The 22,137-nt window shown below is 30.4% G+C and overlaps 1 protein-coding gene across 1 annotated transcript; it reads right to left on the bottom strand.

The window, feature by feature from the left end:
* Nucleotides 1–856: 856 nt before the first annotated feature.
* Nucleotides 857–6,040, bottom strand: LOC133805141 (glycolipid transfer protein 3-like). The gene is made up of 6 exons (XM_062243247.1): nucleotides 5,851–6,040; nucleotides 5,549–5,604; nucleotides 5,021–5,151; nucleotides 2,007–2,148; nucleotides 1,399–1,545; nucleotides 857–892 (listed from the first exon to the last, which is right to left on the bottom strand). Exons 1-6 carry the CDS (start codon nucleotides 6,038–6,040, stop codon nucleotides 857–859), a joined length of 702 nt encoding a protein of 233 aa, XP_062099231.1.
* Nucleotides 6,041–22,137: the final 16,097 nt, after the last annotated feature.

Raw genomic sequence — 22,137 nt, 5'->3', positions numbered from 1 at the left:
CAGCCACTTGTCATTTTCTTATTCCTTTATTTCTTGTATCCACTTAGGTCAGTATATATATAGAGTTGTAATACTTTTTAATTAAGAAACTAACATAGAGTGAGTTGATTCTTGGAGAGAAAATAGCGTAAGAGAGTATGTACCATTTACTTGTTTGTCTTTTCTAAGAGTGATTGTTCACATAGTGTTTGAGAGATTTGTGAGAGTTGTCAAGAACAAATTGTCTTGACTGGATTTGTATCGTTACTGTACATAGTGGATTCAAGAACTTCTGTGTAGACGAGCTCTAGCTGGATGTAGGTTCCATATTGGGGCTAAACTAGGGTAATTCGTGTTGCATCTGTGAATGTTCTAGATTAGTCTCAAGCCTTGTTGTGATATTCCAACAGTAAGCAACATTTACAGATTAAATAGAAAATTATAACAAAGGATTATAGAACTATTACAAATTGTTATCCATATTTTTTAATTTTTTTTAAAAAAAATTAGAGTGCAATGTGTAATTTTTCCTTATATTATTTGTATGTGATGATGATAACTACATTCGTAACCTAATGAATTACGAGTACTTCTTGAATTCATTTGGCCCAAATTATTTCTTTGCTCGAGTTCTCCTATATATTTAAATTGCTTTCAAGGAAACTATTGATAAAATTTTGATATGGAATCTTCTATTTAAAATAACTTTTTTAGATAAAAAAACAAATAGTAAATAAAATGATTACAATTTTTGCTTATTCGACCCGTAAAGAAAAGAGTAGACTATTATCTTCTTTTCAAATGAATTTCTATACAGAAGGGTGAATGTTACATTGTTATATAAAAAGTTTATGTCTTTCTACTATATATTAGTTAGCTAGGTAGACTTTAGCCGATCCACCCCATGCGCTCTCTGCAAAAATAAGCTTACAGATATGTAAAAATGAAATAATTATATATTTATATATATATATATGAAAATTCTAGATCAATTAACTACCCCTATATCGGTAATGCATTCTTTATTTTCAGTACGTGGAAGATTTATAACCTAAAATTTTTGTTATACGATGGTGTACAATGTAATTATAGCAAATATCTCGTCAATTTTCAATAAATTTTGAATAATTTATGGGATCGAAATAATAAGAGTTCAGACTATAAGTTTCACGTATGCCTGTTAATACGCGTGTAAAATCAGCAGACTTTTTAAACTTGATTTCATCATCATAAATTATTCTAAATTATCAAAAATTGATAAGATACCTACTATAACTATAATCTACATCATGCCAAAAATAAGAGAAAACTCTAAGGGGTTAAAACACCCATATTAGTAATGCTTAAAATATAGATTAACTTAAATATGATCATGATCAATATATTTGTAATAATATAGATTAACTTAAATATTTGTACCAGGCTAGAATGAATATCTTCCAAAAGAGGCTTGAGTAGAGAAACGAAAGTCTGTAATTCCTCTCTAAGGGAGTCTGGGTTTTCATCATCTTTTTCCATGAGTGCGTTTAAGAAGGTTTTGTGACCAGGCACTAGTTTTAGTGCTACCTGCAAAATATTATTCAATTCTTAATATTTAATGTGCAATGTAAAACTAATTATATATATTAGTGCATATAAAAAATATAATATATTATTAACAAAAAATCCAATAAAATCAAGCCATAACTTGAAGCATATGCCCAAGAGATTGGATGATGATTAAGTAGATTTGCAAAAACATATATTGTGAGTTAGTAATATATATTAGTAAAAATCATTTGTACACAAATGAAAATTTGACTAGAAGATAAAGTGCTATAATTATTTTGATATTGAGTATTATTATTTATTATAATTTTATTTTTAAAGGAAATTTCATTAATGAAACGGACTTGGCAAAGGGTAATTAGGTAGATCTTCATTTCAATTCTTATGAAATTATGATTGGTGAATGATCAATTAATATTAATTGAAGATATAAATTAAAATAATATTTAAATAAATATATAGTGTAATAATATATTTACTTTAACGGCAGTTGAGGAAATCCAACCATGCCATGGCTTCAAGGTAATATTGTAAGCATCTTCCACTATTTGATTCATATTCTCATCATCCGAACCTGATGCTGAGTAGTTTTGTAATAATTCCACAGTAAAATCCAATGATCTGGCATTATTATAAGAAAAGCATTTAAATTAATTATTATTAGTATCTTAATTAACACCATAGTCATTGATTAATATAAGAAACAAAAACATTAAATAAGGTAATTGCATACATATACATATGTATACTTCTGAATTTATTTTGAAAGAACTTTAAACTAAAAAGAACATTATAGTAAAGTGTTTGTATGTGATGCCTAAATGCTTGATGAACATAATAATATATAGATTATAAATACATATTTCTTCTATATAATAAGTGTGTAGATAAGGGAAATTCTTGGTTTTAAAAGTTTTTTATTTATTTTTTAATGTTAACTTTAATGGCATATTCTTATATTTAACAGAATAATTTTATATTTAACGGTAGTTTGTAAATAGTTAAACTTAAATAAAATGAAATAAATAATTAAAAAATTGAAATATGATATTTTTGAGATATTTTGCAATGATACTTATTTAAAAATAATAAATAATTAAACAAATTAAAATATGATATTTTTGAGTTATTTTACAATGATAATTATTTATAAATAATAAATAATTAAACAAATTAAAATATGATATTTTTAGATATTTTACAATGATAATTATTTAAAAATAATAAAATTATATATTTTATAACTTAAATCAAATTTAATTAAACTTAAACTTACTTATTAGAATAATATCATATTAAACATATAATATAATCTACTGTCAATTAGCAGCAAATTATTATTTTTTTAAATTAGCAATAAACTTAAATTTGAAATTTGTGTATAATATTTAGTATTACATTAAACATATAATATATAATCTTTTGTTGTCACTCCTATATTAAAAAATTAGAACAAATATAAACTTAAACAAAAATAAATAAATTATTTAATTAAAATAAGATATTTATTTGAAATTTATATAACATTAATATAAATTTAATAAAAATAATTAATAAATTCTATAAATAAAACTAACGTACAATACTTATATCTAGTATATATATATATATATATATATATTTATAAAGGTATTACATATATGATATATCTATTTATAAGACAAATATATATATTAATGGTATAAAAAATTAATATTTTATTTGTTATAAATATTAATAAATAAAATATTATATTAAATAATTTTAATAAGGGTATTTTGGTCTCTTTTTTAAGAAAACCAACCAAAAATTAATTGAAAGGTCTTTTTATACACTTTTGCAAAACAATGGGAGTACAATATGATATTTTTAAATCTCAGAGGTGTGTGTATTTAGACAAAACAAAGAGTAAAATGGTATAAACCCTATATATAATACAACCATAATTTACTAATTAAAATTACAGGTATTTTAACACTTATAATTGCTGGTTGATATTTTTCAAAATGAGTCCCCAAACTATGGTTTATCTTGCTAACAAAGGCAATTAATTTTTAAGACTTATGATCACCTCTAAGATATATAGTAATGTTTATTGGTGACTCATTATAGTTTACCAATATAGTTATTTAGTTTATAACATGTGTAAAGTTATTACTGAATATTGTAATTTACTTAGTTACGCACTCTCAATCATCAACAATGACCAACTGAAATAATTATTTCTTAAAAACACCATGTTCTCTACTTATTTCAAAATTTACCACATTTCAAAATATATACTAATATAAAATTGTAAAAAAAAAAATCATAATTTTTTTGCATTTTTAACAGTAAATATATATATTTAAAAAATCTAACAATAATAGCTTTTGGATGTGGTCCTTCTGGACAAAAGAAAGAAATTAACTAACCCCTTTACGTAATATTAAGAACACATATATAAACTGTATTTTCAAAAAACATTATTATGTATGAACTTAATTAATTGTTTTATAATATTTAGAGATATTTGTGGTGAAAATATTTAAGTTATTCAAAATATTACACTTAAGTATACAATTTATTTTTTGGATGGCAAAAGTATCCAAATTTAATTTTTACATGCACCGTTAATACTCGTCGTTACTATATAACGACATAGTTAATGCGGTTACTAATACTATAAATAAAAGTTGAACTTTGATATTTTTGCCACAAAAAAAAAACTTGAATACTTAAGTGCAAAAAGTTGAATATTTTCACTGCAAATATCATTTTTTTTATTAACTTTTTATTATAAATTTATAATCTCAAATAGAATAATAAATTATTAAAATCAAAAGAAAGATATCCGTTTTTTTTTTATTTAAAACAAAGTTAAATTTTAATATACTTATCCTAGAATATTGATCAAAGTTGATTTATTTTTACCAATTTTTTAAAACAAAGTTAAAATTTTGACATATTGACTTTTATCCTAAAATATTAATTTAATACAATCAAAATAAAAAAAAATTGATTATTATCATATCTTTAAAAAAAATTGACATCTTTATTTTGATTTTAATGGTTTGTTGTTATTCTATTTAAGATTATGAATTTATAAGTTTATAATAAAACTTAATGAAAAAATAATATTTGCGGTAAAAGTACATAAATTATCTGGATTTGCACTTAAGTATCCAACTTTTTTTTTTTGCAACAAAAGTACTTAAGTTCAACTTTTGCTTACACCATTAATACATGCTGTTAGATGATAATGTAAAGTACTAATGGCGCAAATAAAAATTAAATTTGTGTATTTTTCCTGTGAAAAAAATTAGCTTAAGTATTTAAGTGCAACATTTTGAATAAATTAATCACTTTGGCCGCAAGTATTGCTAATATATATACAAAATTACTATATTATACTGTACTGTAGTGATTGTCCTAACTACGTAGAACGATCCTATCCATAATCCTAATATTTATACGTTTATATAATATATATATATATGTAAAAGTGCAATTAAAATGTTCAATTGTTAATTACCTAGTAAGCCAAAGCAAGGCTCTACTACAGCTGTTAACTTTCTTTGCATTTCCTTGAGCAGCTTCTTTCTTCAAAATCTCAACCAAATTAGAATAAGTTGAAGAATCAGCCTCATGAGCCACTTCTAATCTCTACATTAATATTGCATGTGTCATCAATAAATATATATATATATTTACATATATGCATGTCAGACATATATATAATTAATTAAATAAAAGGATAAGGTAATATATATTATTAGTTATGCCTAACCAATAAATATATACATATATAACAATATTTATATCTATGTCTATAAGCAATCATTGGAGATACAGATGTAAAAATAACAAAGAACAAAAGCAAACGAAAATCAAAACCCCATCTGATTGGAAAATTTAGAAACCAGTAGTAGAGAATATATTATTATTATAATATTTGAAATTATTAGAAAATTAACATTAAATTTAGTAGTAGTAATAATAATTCACTATATATGATGGAATTAATGTAATTACGTACGTAGTTGTAACTCCCTATCTATACCTGAATATTCTGATGAATATCTTGTCTCAGAACAGCCATTGTTGGGCCAATTTTATCTACACAAAAAGCTTGACTATATATTAGTACACACATTTTCTTTCAGACTCGCATATATATATATATATACATGGGGCCTATACATATAAATATACGTGTATACACAGGAACAGGATTCTTTTATAAACAAGAATATACAGGTCTCTAGCTAGCCCGGTGTTAGGGTTTTATGAATGACACGTTTTTAAAAACAATAAAATATCTATATCAGTATATATATATATATGTGAAAAAAGAGAACAAACCAAGGACTAGAAGAAGAAGATTGCAGACTGAAACAAAAGGCTGAAAGGGGATTTTTGGCTCAATATTATCATGATTGTGATCATCATGACTTGCTCTAAGATTAGCTAACATGGAAAGCTCTTCAATAGCAGATCTTATCTCTGACTTTTTCTCCGATGACATAGCTTCCATCTCTCTTTTCCTCTTCATTGAGAATCGAAAACTCTTTATAAATAAATGAAGTATGCATATATATATATATATATTAGTACTACTTATATATATAAGTCTTCGTCATTATTTTTGTTTTATCTAATATCGAGAAACATTGTATATGCATTATTATTAATTTAAAATTAAAGTGTTCCCGTACACAATTTCCATTTTTTTAAGTTTGAGTTCAATAGATATATCGAATAATCTTCTAATTTATTAAGATTCTATGTTATCTTTTCAATGTCAAGGAAAATAAAATTCAGGAAAGCCAGATGTGTTGACTTCCTTGTTCAATACATAGTTGATATTCGTCCAAAATAAATGAAAATAAAATCTTACAATTTAAAATAATTCTAGTGGTTGCTTTGCTATTTCAAACTTAAAAAATAGACGTATTTGTCAAATTGGTAGTTTCGTTTTTCTTGGTATATTATAAAAGCTAACTAATTATTCCCAGTACTTGTTCTGGGTTTAATTAAAATTGACTAATTTGTTGTGCCCTAAAATGAGAGCGTATAATAAGGAATAACTTAAATAACATGCTGAAATTAACATTGGTTAAATCTACACCAAATACGACCTTTAGATTTGATCAAACAAGGTAATGATGACCTTAATTATATCTATTTTGACTTTGGAAAGAACAGTAAACGTTTATATTATATATATATATATATATGAAATGATGAATTACTTTAATCACCAACATGCATGCAAGTCGTTTTTTCCCCAATAAAGTACCAAATCCAATCTATCTATACACTGTCAAGTTTTTTATTTTATAATTTTTTTAAAGTAATTTAGAGTATATATCATTAATTAATGCCAGCTGGTGCTATTACTAGTCATGTTATTTATGTCCATTTTTAAAAACTTTCAAAATGTGCCACCTTAACCCTTAAACTAATTTATTTATCTTTTCGACCAAATTGATCCTCAAATTAACATCAATAATCAATAAAATAAATAAATGGATAAAAACATGACTTTAAATCACTTTGATGACGTGAATGTGTTGACATTCGATATATATTTTGAATAAATCAATGAGAAAGACTTTAATTAGGTTAATTCCACTATTAACATCTCAGCTGTAGATATTAACATCAAAGAGTATTTGAGGGAGATAATCTCTTATATTTTCATTATGATAAAGCATTTAAATATGTATGTAGACACCTAAATCTGTGTACAACATTTAATTAACTAATAGGGCCCCACATGTTGGAGCTGATCGAAAAATAAGTCCAAACTTGTATTTTGAGATATAGAAATAAAGTCATTTGGAAGAGGTTTAATTGGTGAAATCTACTAATAAATGAAACAATTGCGATTTATTTCATTCAAGATACGATTATTTGAACAAAACTATATCAAATTGGGGTTTTTTTTGGGGGGGAGGGAGAAGAATGTACTATTGTCATGGATTGTTCATCGGTTCACATCTAATATTTTTAGGCCTATCCGATCCAAATCATTATTTGGATGGATTTTCACAATAATCAAATCCAATTAACTTGACTCAACCAATCAAATTCAATCTAATTATGATTGGTTCTATCCATTGGATGCCTCATCTGCTTATATATTAGGTTAGATTGGAACCATCCAATGTTTGGAACATTTATTTAGGCTGAATATTTGTTTTAAAAAAAATAAAATTTTAAACCCAATTTTATATATATTTCAATTCTAAAATATTAATTACTCATCCAAATAATTTAAAAAATAATATAAATAGAAACACTAATTAGTTTGAATGATACAAAACAATACAAATCCAACCTAAATATATTTTAAACTTATAAATAAATGTAATTAGATCGGTTCGGTCGGTTATATTAGATTTTTGCACATCTAATCTAATAACTGACCAATTCAATTTGGATCTTCAAAAATTGGATCCAATCATAATTAGATAACCAATTTTTGGTAGTAGGTTGTAATTAGATCGGTTAGATTTTACACACCCGTAATTATTATCATCCAATAGTCGCAGAGACTCGTTATTCATTCAGAGCAGGAGAAAGAATAACCTCTACAATGGTAGACTTAACCACACAAAACTAAAAGTATCACAATAGTTAACTTTGGGTCGCTTCTTTTTCGCCATCAAACGATTTTTATACATGCCAGCAAAAACATTAGAGAGTTAGGTTTTTATTTTTGAAAAACCAATTTATGTCCAATAATGCCTAACTCCTATGTTCTATTTTGAACAAGAGCATCAGAGTACTATCACCAAACACAACTGCAAAATTATTCTTGTATAAAATTAATAGAAATGAGATATTACCATTAAATTGCTAATGACCACTCCATATCAAATTATCAAACAATTAACTACAAAAAACATATATTTAGTCACAACAAATTTTGTGTATAGAATTGACAAAATTGTGACTTAAAAAATTATCACTAAAAATGTTGCGACTAAAAGTATTAGTCACAAAAGTCACAATTTTGTTGTGACTAAAAAACAAATTTATCACTATATATAGTAGATTGTGACTAAAATATACTAGTAACATAACTTGTGACTAAATAATATTTTTTTAGTCACAAGCATTGTTTTGTTCTGACTAAAAGTGTCATTTAGTCACAAAAGATTTATATATGAGTATTCTGTTAGGATCTCGAAAAACTTGGATATCAATTCATTATAAATCAAGCAAAGGGTGGGTTTCTAAAGAAGTGAAGAAAAACTATATAAGTTCATTTTTATATTTTTGAGATTTTTACTTTGTTTATTTACAGTTCATATTGATATTGCAAAATGTATGATATAGGAAAAGTTGTGTGTGGTGTGAGACGCAACAGTCACAATCTTCTGCGAGTTCGTTAGTTGTGAGTTCCACGCCTAAAGAGGACGAAATTTCCCTTGTTGAATTGGTCTTTGGAAGGCATCGTGGCCATCAGATGAGATGCAATCATAGGCTTAGCTTGAGGGTGCAACATACATCAACAACAGTACTTCCTCCACATCCGCCTACTGCTAAGGCAATGCAGGAGATGATGGAGCGCATACGAGCCTTAGAAGAGCACATTTGGTGGCTGATGGAGGCTCGGGATTCATATATTCTCAACAGGCACCTCCTCCCCCCAATAATCAAGTTCCTACAACACTGTGCTAGTAGGACTCTTACATATGTATTTTAGTTTTAGTACAATTTTCTATTTTAATTAACAAACTCTTGTAAATTAATTTCAAAGTTTATAAATTCCATTTTTTTCTTAATTAATTACCAAGTAATTATAAGCTTATTTTAATTGCAGAACGTAATAAGTAGATGGATCAACCACACAATTTGATTCATCATAATTGAATGGTGATGTATCACACTTAAACATGATAATCACATGAGATTCTTATATGGTTCGGTTACCCTAGTCCATGGAGCCACACTCAAAGAAGAAACTTATTAGTAATGAACACAAATACAAAAGCAATGACTTATACAAAATTAGACTCCCTCTATATTATTGTTGCACTCTTTTGTACCAATCTTGTTTCTACAATAATCAACTCTTCACTCGATCTCCCTGCGATGATGACTGATTGCTTCTGTTTTTTTGTCAGTTCATAAAAGGAGTTAGACTTCTTACTGGTTTCGGTTCAAATTTCTCTAAGAAAGTAACTGACAATGATGAAAACATTGTTGGGTTGAAATCCCGTTATTTAAGATAAATTATCAAAATTGTAGACTTCTTACGAAATTCCAATCGATTAATACTCATCTCATTGTGTTTTCTTTTTTTGTGTCATACTTTATAGATGTGTCGTCTGCGACAAGTAGAGTCAACTGAGTGTACCGATGAATTATTTGCTTTAGCAAATGGGTTCAATTAGAATGCATACTCCTACACTGCATGCATTGTTAATAGTGCGAATTTTTTGGTACATAGTCGTGAAGAAAGACGTATCGCTCAGAATAATGGAGTTTTGGTGCCATGAATTGATGGTTTCACTTTCTATGGCCAACTTGACGAGATTTTAGAGTTATGCTATTCCCATGGTTACTCGGTAGCATTGTTTCGATGCAAATGGTTTAACACCGATGTACGCAAGGGTCGAAATGTGATTGAGAATAACATCACTAATATCATGGTTAATTCTAAATGGTACAAAAATGAGAAGTTTATTCTTGCCACTCCACCAAACAAGTTTTCTACTTGGAAGATCATTTATGAAACAAAAACTGAAGGGTAGTAGAAGAAGTCAATCATTGAAAGATCTGAGATCATCCAAGTATAGATGATGATAACGAGGTTGATGTCGTGCATGATAGTACTTCATCGAATTTTGTGCTCACTGTGGAATTAGGAGATTTGGAGGTTATGCCTTTGGATCGACTTGGTCACACCAGCATAATTGGGGAAACGTCTCGATCTATTCCGGATGTGGATGATGATTTCATCAATGACGATGAGGATGACAAAATTAGTGAAGATGATGTAGGAATCAACATTGATGAAGAATAATATTTTCTTGTATGTTTAATGTGTATGTTTTCATTTGAAGACTTTTCAATCAATATATGACTTTTCTCAACAATGTTTGTTTTTCAATAGTTTCCAATCCATTACTGAAATTTTAATGTGGATGCCCTACATTTTATTAATATTATTTTATAACTTATTTAAAGTTAATAATTATATAAACTATAGAGATATGTCTGTTGTTGTTGCTCGTTCTTATGGCAGTGATGGAGCAGGTGACACACTACAAGAAAAATCACTTTTAGGGGCGACAGAGAGTCGTCCCTAATATACAAGAAATTGAGGGCGACCAATGGGTAGTCACCCCAAATATTCTGAAACAATATTAGGGGTGACGTGTCACCCCTAATATAGAAAAAATTCACCCCTGATAAATAGACTTTTTTGACCAAAATTTGGTGGGAAATTTAGGCGGTGGATTGTTTAAAGTGAAAATAATCAGGGGCGACGTGTCGCCCCTGATATTTATATATACCCCAACCCTCTTGTCTCCTTAACCATTTGCACCTAAAACAGGAAAAAAAAAACACAGTAACTCTTTCTTCCCCAAATCTCTAAACCCCTTCCATTTTCCCAAAATCTTTACCCAAATCTCTAAATCAAAACCTATTATATTAAAATTTCTCCAAATTTTACCCAAATCAAAATCCCTCTCTCTCTCTCCACTGCACCACCAACATTGGGCCTGTCGGACCACGACGATGACAGGGACGTGGAGCTAGTCGCACCACCACCACCACAACCACAAGGGGGAGATCGCTGCGATGCTCTTGGACCACCACCGGTAAGCTTTTTATTTCTCTTACTATTATATATATACGTTAACGTTATTTTTCGTCAACTTAAAAATGAAGAGCACTAAACACAAAATCAGAAAAATAAATAAGAAACACACGATTTTTTATGTGGTTCAGCAATTAAAATCTGTCTAGTCCACGAGTCGATATTATTTAATTGTGGAATTCTCAAAAACCTTTAGAAAGCAATTCAGCATAGTATTCCCAGTACCAATTTCAGTGTGTCCAAAAATGTATTTCTCTAGTCTATTTATAGACTGGTTTACAGAATATCTCCCCTCACATTTCGGGAAGTTATTATTCAAATTTCAAATAAATAAAATTAAATGCGTTTATAATATATAATATCCCCTGACATTTTGGATTTATTAACAGATTACAACAAATCTCTTAAATATCGGGATTTTAAAACAGTAACTATATTCACACTAGATTATCGACCTCGAACATATGATTTACATACCTTCGAGATCGACTAATCATCACGAGTTCGCTACCTCGATTTGCCTCGGTCTTAACAAGTAACTTTATTGAGATCGTCCTCTTCGAGTTCACAATGCCTAAGCTCGAACTTTCTGGTCTGATGCCAAAAAAAAACCAAGAAATTTATACAAGTATTGAACCCTTGTCATTGTAACTTCGAGCTTGACTCGTAACCTCGAAACACCTTCGAGACTGCATAGTTCCGAGCTCACCAATTCCGACGTCGTCGTTTTAATACTGAGTGAGACTGTCAAACTCAATTCTCATTAATGTTGATCACATGACGAAAATTTTTATTTCGAGCTTATATTTTATGAGCCTGACTTTCAAGATCAAAATTTATATTCTCGAAATTTGGGTGTAACAATATATATATATTAATATATTTATTTAATTTTTTTATTTATCTATAAATATATATTGTGTGTGCAGTGTATACATATTTATATATTTTTTTATTTATATTTTTTGTATAAGAATATATATTGTCGTGTGTATGTATATATATATATGTGTTTCATTTTTTTTATAAATATATATGTGTGCCGATATAAAATATATAATTTTATTTTTTATTTATTTATATTTTATATACATAATTGTGTGTGCTGTGTGTATGTATATATATTATATATATATTGTGTGTGTCGAGTGTATATATATTTATATATATTTTTTTAGTTTTTTTGTAAATATATATATGTAATGTGTGTGTACTGAGTGTATATATATTTATATATGTATTGGGGTATCTCTAATTTGTGGCATTAAGATATTTATTTATTTCTTGATTATGTTGTTTTAATTAATTTAATTAATATGTGAATGTGTGTATAGATCGATGTGTAGTGCTAGTAATATGTGTACGTGTAGAACATATATTGTGAATGTGTGTATAAAAATGTATGATATGATAGTGTTTAAATTAGATTAATAATATGTATATTCTGAATGCTTTGGGAATTTTTTGAGTGTCATTTGCAGGGTTTTAAATTTTTGGGATAAGTTAAAATATAGTCGTTATGTTGCCGAAATTTTTGTAGAGTTATGAGAAATTTTAATAGTGTTAGGATCAATCATTATAAAATTAATTGATGTGATAAATAATTATTTAATTTTGAGTTTACCATTGTTAATTAATTAAATTAAGAAATATATTAAGAATTAAATTAACCTTTTAAAAAAATATAAAATGATAAATAATGTTAATATTTAATTAAAATTAAATTAAATTTAGTGATTAAAAAGTATTAAAAAAATTAAGTTTGATAATTAAAAAACATTAAGAAAATAAGTTTGATAATTAAAAAAATAACTAATATGAAAATCTTGATAAGTTTGTTCAAGTGTATATGTGTTTTTGTGCTTATTGTTCAAGTTTTTTTAATTTATTTATATGTGTTTAATGTTCAATTTTTTGTTTGTTTATGTGTTTAGTGTTTAATGTTTAAAGTTTTTTGTTTGCATGTTTATGTGTATATTTTAATTTGATATATGTGTTTAATTTTAACGTGTAATGTTTAATTATTATTTTTTTGTTTATGTGTTTAATGTTTTTTTTATCTATGTGTTTATGTGTATATTTTAATTTGATATTTGTGTATGTACGTTTATGGGTTTAATTTTCTTTTGTTATGTGTTTAGTGTTTAATGTTTAAAGTATTTTGTTTGTATGTTTATGTGTATATTTTAATTTGATATATATGTGTGTGTGTGTGTGTTTGTGTGTTATATTTTAATGTGTAATGTTTAATTTTTTTTTGTTTACGTGTTTAATGTTTTTTTGTTTGTTTATGAGTTTATGTGTATATTTTAATTTGATTTTTGTCTATGTGTGTTTATGTGTTTAATTTTTAATGTTTAAGTTTTTTTGTTTATGTGTTTAGTGTTTAATTTAATTAATGCTTTTTGTTTATGTATTTATGTGTATATTTTAATTTGATATATGAGTTTAATTTTTTTGTTTGTTTATGTGCATGTTTTTTTATATGTTTATTTTAATTTAATATTTATGTTTATTTGTATAATTTTTAAAGTTTATTTTTTTTTGTTTATGTGTATATTTTAATTTGATATATGTGTATATGTGTGTTTATTTTTTTTTATCTTAGTTATTTTGTTTATGTGTTTAATGTTTTTTGTTTTATATGCTTACGTGTATATTTTAATATAATATTTTTATTTTTAAATATATATGTTTTTAATAATATAAATTTTAATCGATTATTTTTTATAAATAAAATAGTATTAGGTGCGACATTGTCGCCCCTAATAATCAAGTATTAGGGACGAAAAATCGACCAAAAATATTGCCACATGTGAATAAGTATGGGGCGACATATCAAATTTTAAGGGCGACTGATATTGGAATATTAGGGGCGACCCACATGTCGCCTCTAATGTACACTATTAGGTACAATTTATTAGGGGCGATTTTTATGGTCTCCCCTAAAATTGTTTTTTGTTGTAGTGATCCTCCTCAAGATCCTACGTTGGTGCCTACTTCCAGTGAGACAAGTAATATACTATAATTAGTCTATATTTTATCAATAAATAACAAATTATTATTATTTTATTCAATTTAATTTTATTGTTTAATTAAAATATGCAGCGGCTGCCGCAAAAAGAAGAGGTCGATCTCGATCTAAAAATTTGCAGCAGCTCGTCGATGACAATAAATGTCTATTGACTCTACAATTTGATATGAAGGAGGGAACCTACAAAGCAGTTGGTGATTTTGGGACATTGTTCACGAGACTTGTTGGTAACCTTATTGGTCGCCATGTGTCGTTATATTATGATTCGTGGTAGAGTATCCGGATGAGCACAAGATAGGATTGATGCAAAAGATTGAGGTAAATTTATCAACTTATTCACACATAATGTTTTTTATAATTTCAAAATTCTAATAAGTTTTAATTTTTTTTGAAGGAATTTTCCATTCGTCCTTGAGCTCTCCCTGAGTGGCAACTGAAAGGGATTAGGATTGATCGAGAGTTTTAGGATTGCTACAATGATAGAAAAGGTCGCAAGAAAAAATACTTCAATGGACATGGAGGGTATGATAATATTGAGATAGCCAGAAAGCATTCACCGAAGGACATGGACAACGAGAGTTGGCAGAAGTTGGTTGAAATTCTTACCACTCCACGCTCAAAGGAAAATATTGCCAACAGAGCAAAACAAAAGTATCCAAGTCTTCATGGATCGACCTCTTATGCTTATACTCGATTTAAGTAGGTAAATAAAAATATGTAGATAAATTGAAATATTTTCAGTTATCTTAATAATAATTTCAATATTTAACCAATATTTTGTTACATTTTCTTTTCAAAAGATGAATCTTCAGACTAAGGAGTTGTCCATCATTATTGATACATTCCATGACATGCACAATCATCCCAAACGTGGATTGGTGAATACGAATGCTAAGGATGCATATGTAAGTAACTTTCTATGTTTTGTATAAATGTTTATTATTTAATTATATTATGTATTAATTATCTTGTTTCTAAACTGCAGGAAGCCTTGCAGCAAGAAGTCCAGACACAATCTCAATCCCAATCTGAATCTTCAGCAAGAAGTGCGTCTGTCGATGAGACATAAGTCGTCTCAAAGGTACTTGGTCAACGTCGTGGCCACAACCGAGGTATTGGACGCAAGTTGAAGGGCACTAGTACCTTTGCCTCAGGGGCCACCAGATCCTCTTCATAGTTGGAGGCATCACCATTTATGCCCAACACAGTCGGCCCTTAAATGGTACCAGCTAGGATTTCTAGTCCATGGTTCAACACTTCAGTCAAGCCATTATGACCCAAAACAGCAACTTCCAACAAATGCAACAATTTATGCAAGTACAAATCCGAACATCCGAACTCCACAATTTCAGCATGTGAACTTGGACATGAATATGATATAGTCCATGATGGTGAACTTTCCAGGCTTGGACCAATTTCTACCACAACAGCCACAACCACCATAGCAGCCCGACAATGACGACGACTTTGAGATTAATTTAGATGACATTTATTTTGGTTGTATTATTTTTTAAAATTTATTAACATTTTGTGTTGATTTTTACATTTTGGAGACTATACTACTTATGTTTGTACTAAGTTGAACAAAATTATTTTTTATCTTGATATCATATTAATATTAAATATTATTTTATTATTAATAAATTTACTGTATTATTTAATTGATAAATTGATTTTATTATTTAATTACATAAAATGGTTTTATTTATTTAATTAATAAATTGGTCATAGTTGAGGGTTTTGAAATTCAAAATTTTAAATTCAATAAACACCTATAGTGATGACATGTCGTCGCAATAGCCTAGTTCAACCAAGAAAAAAAGATTTCTTATTGCAACCGACATGTTGTTGCTGTAGAAAAACCTTATGGCGATGACATCGTTTTGTCGTCACTGTAGGTCTTTACACATACAGACCTACAACGATGATGCTTTGGCGACGACATGTTGTCGCTGTAGGTCTATAGCAACGACTTCTGGATCTATAGCGATGAAAAAATTCGTCGTTGTAGACCTATTTTCCTGTAGTGCCTTCCTTGGTCATTTCACAAGAAGAGATTAGTTTGATATGACCTTCTCCAACACCATTAAAAATGGCATGAAATGCCTTATTATTGTAACTCGACAATTTGTCATATTCAGTTGTCCAAGTTAATTCAGGTTTTAACGTGGTCACAATAGTTTTCTCATTTGTGTCAATTGGTGTTGTCGATCCTGATAGGATCGACCTCCAAGCCTTCTCATCAATTGTTTAGATAAAGGCTCTCATTTTTACCTACCACTGAGGATAATTTGTATCATTCAACAATGGGGCACGTGATACCGATCCTGCTTCTGTAAAGAAAGACAAAGTAGAAAACACACAAAAACGGATAACCACAAGATCTCACTAAGAGTTTAGTGACGTGATCTGATACCAATTAAAATTATATTTTTCTTAATTAATTACCAAGTAATTATCAGCTTATTTTAATTGTAGAACGTAATGAGAAGATGGGTCAAACACACAATCTGATTGATCACAATTGAATGGTGATGTATCAGACTTAAACAGGATAATCATAAGAATATAAAAATCAACACATGAGATTTTTACATGGTTCGATTACTCTAGTGCATGGAGCCACACTCAGAGAAGAAACTTATTAGTAATAAACACAAATAAAAAAGCAATAACTTATACAAAATTAGACTCCCTATATATTGTTGTCACATTTTTTTGTATTCCAATACCATTCTTGTTTATGCAATAATCAGCTCTTCACTCGAACTCCCTTCGATAATGATTGATTACTTTCTTCCCCCTAAAGAAAGACCTGTGTGGCTCTTCTCTCGAAAACCTTGATGCTTTCTTCCTCCCGAAGAAAGACTTTGATCAGCTTTTTTCCCGAAGACTGTATAAGCAATCACAATAGAAATAACTACAACAAAAATGGGTTTTAGGGGCGACGCGTGTTGCCCCTAATAACCCTAAAAGTCTTCACGGATACATATCAGGGGCGACACCAATTTTAAAATGGCGCCCAAATTTCAGGTAAAAGATCTCATTATCAGGGGCAACATGTCTCCCATAATATTGCATTTTGTCACCCCTAATAATGTTCCATAATATTATGGGCGACTTACAACATGTCGTCCTTGATATTGCTATATTAGGGGCAACATGTCACCCCTAATACTTTTCACCAATTTTAAAATGGCACCCAAATTTCAGGTAAAATATCTCATTATCAGGGGTGACATGTCACCCCTAATATTGCATTTTGTCGCCCCTAATAATTTTCCATAATATTAGGGCGACTTACAACATGTCGTCCCTGATATTGCTATATTAGGGGCTACACGCCTCTAATATTTTCGCCCCTCAAAGTGGTTTTTCTTGTAGTAACATGCACTAAAATACAAGACTAAATATTTCCACTCTTAATCTCACAAAATACAAACTTCACTCTTCAATAAGAATTACACACAACGACCTATGGAATAAGTAAGTGTTGCAAAAGCTTCTATTTGTAGCAAGCAGAAGTCCACCTTTCGCAGCTCACAAAATCAGGGATGATAATATATCCCTGAATGGAAAGTCTATCAGATTTGTCAGATTCTTAAATTGTCTAGCCAGTTAGGCAATCAGACAACTAAGCATGTACCCAGACAAACTTAAGAAAATGAAACAAACCAGCAACATTTGTTTCAAAAATCACAAGGGTATTTATTATAATAATATGCATAATTGATTTATATAAGGTGGTATAAATAAACATATTTGAAATCACACAATTTAAGGAAATAATCAAAGATATTTTATTGCCACAAAAATCTTTAATTAATTGATAATTGACGTTGTGAGAATTAAATAAAAGTGATTGAGTAATATAAAAAATGTCTACAATAAGTTTTCCAACTTTTAGATTTTACAGTTTAATATATATGTACTAGGTAGCAACGTGCAATGCACGTTTGCTTAGTTTTAAAGTTGTAAACATGCTTATTCAAACATGTATTTATTTTTATTATATTCTTTTAATTATCATTTAAATTTTAAATAAATAAACAATATCATAAAAATAAATAAAAGATGTTTAATATATAATAGAATGAATTATAGTTTTATAGTATATATAAATATTTATATGAATAATCTGTAATAATTTGTACATATATGACATCTAAACACAACATTGATATAGATATATATTTACATGACTACATGATATATATAAATTACAATAATATTTAAAAAGAAATTAATAATAGAATAAAATAAGAATAGAAAAAGTCATAATGTATCAACTATTTTTAATTTCTAATGTATCTCCTAATGTCTTTTGGTGAATTTGATAAAGAAAAAGAACTCCAATCACTTGATAAAAAAAACTATCACAGAAATTGATATGTATGAATTTATTATTTTTAAATAAATATGATTTAATTATTTAAATTATCATAAAATATCTTTAAAATATTCTATTTTAATTTATTTTTGTTTAAGTTTATGTTTGTTCTAGTTTTTGAATTTGAGAGTGACAACAAGAGATTATATATTATATGTTTTGTTGACCTAGATTTTGGTCAACTGACATGGAGTCAGAATATGCTTGATATGAATGAATGTGTGGAGAAGAACGTAATGACAAAAAGTAATAAAAACACGATATTTTTATAGTGGTTCGGCCCCAGGGTCTGGTAATAACCTACGTCCACTTAGACTGTTATTGATATAAGAATCAAAGGAGTGATCAAAGAACAAGGGTTCAATGAGTCTTACTAACCTCTGAAGAACAATACAATATCACCAGGAGAATTACTCTAGTCTCAAATAGTTCAAAAGCCAAAAGTCCTTTCCTTGAGCTATCTTTTGCTATTTATAGGCTCAAGGGGGATTACAAAAAGATTGTTACAGATATTCTCTCCTGAATAATCGGATACTCAGGAGATTGCGTGAGTTAAATTCGGGATTTACAAAGATCTTCATAGTAATGTCGCTTTGTATGCGGAACCATCGACCAGACTGGTCGCAGGTAAGACTGGGCTGCTTACTGCTTCTAATGCGTCTTCTGGTCGATGCCCTAGCAGAGCTCTTCCAGGTGTCAGCCACGTGTCCAGGGATCACTTGCCACTTCATCAACGCTAATTTTTTGGATAACATTTTCCCCCCAAGTTTATTTATCACGAGCAATAAATAAACTTTTGAGTGAACGACTCTTCGGTAACCCCGCCTTACGTGTCAGAACCCTTCGTGTGTTCTTGGAAAAAGTAACCTACTTCTGTCTAATCATGACTTTTCGGTTCCCCAGTAATAATTCGACGGCCATACCGCTTCCCCATACTTCGAAAAAGGGAAACTGATGATTACACCTTTTTAATGTCACAGACAAACTTATATAATACCTCCGAAATCTTCTTTTTCTTTTTACGCACGCCATTGCCTTCTCAAGAAACCCTAAAAACCAGAGCTTCAATCTTCTCCAGAGACCATTCTTTTGCATTTTCAAGACTCAACCCGAGAGTTCCTTGATTTCCAAAGACTCTTCTTCCATCTCCACGATCATTTTCTTGGTAAGTTTTCGAATTCTTATGCTCCAAATTTTCATGTGCATGCTTCTGTATGTTGACTGTTTGAGTTCATCTGTTTCTGGTTTGAGACGCTTGTGAGTAGAATGTTTTGTAGGCAAAAAAGGGTTACGAGTTAGTTTAATAGTCAGGATCATACTTTTAGGACGTAAAATCGAAGTAAAAATTCGATCTTTAGGCTAGTTGGAAAATAGGTTTTTCCCGCCCTAAGGGGAGTTGAAAAAGCTTTCTTGAAAAACTTTTTACTTTCACCCTTTGATCCGTCTTTCAAACTGTTCGTTCGGAAAATTTAGCTTTTTGTTAGAATGTTGTTGTATAAAAGCTTGGCTTTTATACTCAACCAACGTTATTCTAAAAAGCCTTTAAAAATTCTTTATCCTCACCTCCTCATTCTTCTGTTTGCAGACATTGATGCCAGATTTGTGGGGAGGTGAACAGCCCATCGACGACGACCTTCTTGCCCAGTTGCTCGAAGGCGAAGAACAACCGACCGACCGAGTCCACGAGATTCCCTTCTCACGATCCTCTACCAGACCTCGTCCTTCTCCTCCTCAAATGGCCCGTTCCAAATCCGTAGGCAAGAAAAGACCTGAGTCTGAAAACAGTCCAAATTCTCCTGCCCAGCCTGATTCGCAGGCTAGGGCTCCCTCGACTAGCGGTCGAGACAATCTTGTTCCTGACCCTAACATCCAAATTAGAGCCCGCCCTCGCCATCAGAATCTACCTGATGTCGAGTGGTATACCTCCCCGACCAGCGTAGTGACCCTTCGGATGGTTGCTAACTACTTCAGGAAATATCCCCTCACGGGGGTCACCATCAAACTTCCTGCCGCAGACCAAAGGGCTAACCTTCCCGGAGGTATATACAGCGCCTGGTCTCGGTATCAAATAGAGGCGGGGGCTTTCCTCCCTCTACATCCTTTTTATTAGGGGGTGGCGAATTATTTCGAAGTCGCCCCCTTCCAAATTACTCCAAATGGATATAGGATGCTGGTCGCACTCTATATCCTGTACAAACTCAAGAAATGGCCAGAACCTACCCCTCATGAGGTCAATTATCTTTTTGACCTAAAATCCAACCCGCAACAATATGGAACGGGTTTCTTCCACTTCTGTCACCAGGAGACAAACTGGACATTCCTGAGTGACACTACGCACATATCGAACGTGGGGCAGTATAATAAGGAGTACCTCCTTACGCCGGACATAACCAGCAACAACTTGGCCTTCGCTTGAGGAGGTAAGTACCGTCTTTGACTGGTCGATACTTTTAATCAAGGAGTTTCCTTTCATTTTTCTCAAACTGCACTTTGTCTTTCAGGCCCATGGTTACGTCCGACCCCAACACCAGACATGGTGTTGAGGTCCAATAGGCTGGCCAGGATGACAGACGCAGAAAAAAGCGTCAAGTCCCTGGTTACTGATGAAAACTTGAGGTTGTCTGGCCTCCTGGCTCCTCGCCATGAAACAAGAGGGTCCGTGGTAGACGATGCCACTGCCGAGGGGGTTCCCGAGCAGCAACCTCCTGTGTCTCCTCCTCGAAGGAGGCCAACGGGGGTTACAATCAGGGAGCCCACGGGCAATCCTTCCGCAGAATGGCCTTCTGCTCCCCAAGGCAAGGGGAAACAAAAGGCCAAAGAACCAGTTGTGGATCTGGGGGGATCCTCTGATGAGAACAGTAAAATTATTTTGCTTTTAAATAGTTTGCCAATTCCTTGTCATTTGTTTGACAGGGAGGGCAACTTTACATATACTCCAAATCTAGGGCCAGACTTCTTCATGCTAGATAGTGAGTGTGTGACTAATAGAGTCAATAGTATAACGACCAGTAGTTGTAGCTCGGGTACTAACTTTGTGACCTTCTTTTTCGTTTTGATAAAGAGTCTTCATCTGCTTTTATCTTTACCCTTTGCATGTTTTTACTTATGTGCAGATATGGCCACTCCCAACGTCTTCGACTTATAGCAAACTGAGGAGGAAGAGGAAGTTCCTCAGCTTCGGAGAAATTCGTCACGGAGACACACTGGCGAGACGAGCCAGGGACCCGCAAAAAAGAGTCGAACAGAAGACCCTCCTAGGGACGTGCCTACTGGGCAAACTTCTGCTCATCCTCCGGCCCCTGTTGAGAAGGAGACTCCCCCTGCTTCAATGAACCCTCCTCCGGCCGCACCTAGAAGGGAGCAAGACAAGCGAGAAGAAACTCT

The sequence above is a fragment of the Humulus lupulus genome, chromosome X (assembly GCF_963169125.1).
Source record: "Humulus lupulus chromosome X, drHumLupu1.1, whole genome shotgun sequence".
NCBI classification, from domain to species: Eukaryota; Viridiplantae; Streptophyta; class Magnoliopsida; order Rosales; family Cannabaceae; genus Humulus; species Humulus lupulus.
This window is presented reverse-complemented; position numbering and strand designations above follow the sequence as displayed.

Bases quoted from the DNA above. Each gene is read 5' to 3' on its own strand.
- LOC133805141 (XM_062243247.1), bottom strand. From the start codon at position 6,040: ATGAAGAGGAAAAGAGAGATGGAAGCTATGTCATCGGAGAAAAAGTCA. The intron at 2,149-5,020 runs GTAATTAACAAT...TAATAATGCCAG, and splicing joins GCCTTGCTTTGGCTTACTAG to ATCATTGGATTTTACTGTGG. The intron at 1,546-2,006 runs GTAAATATATTA...AATATTTTGCAG, and splicing joins TTTCCTCAACTGCCGTTAAA to GTAGCACTAAAACTAGTGCC.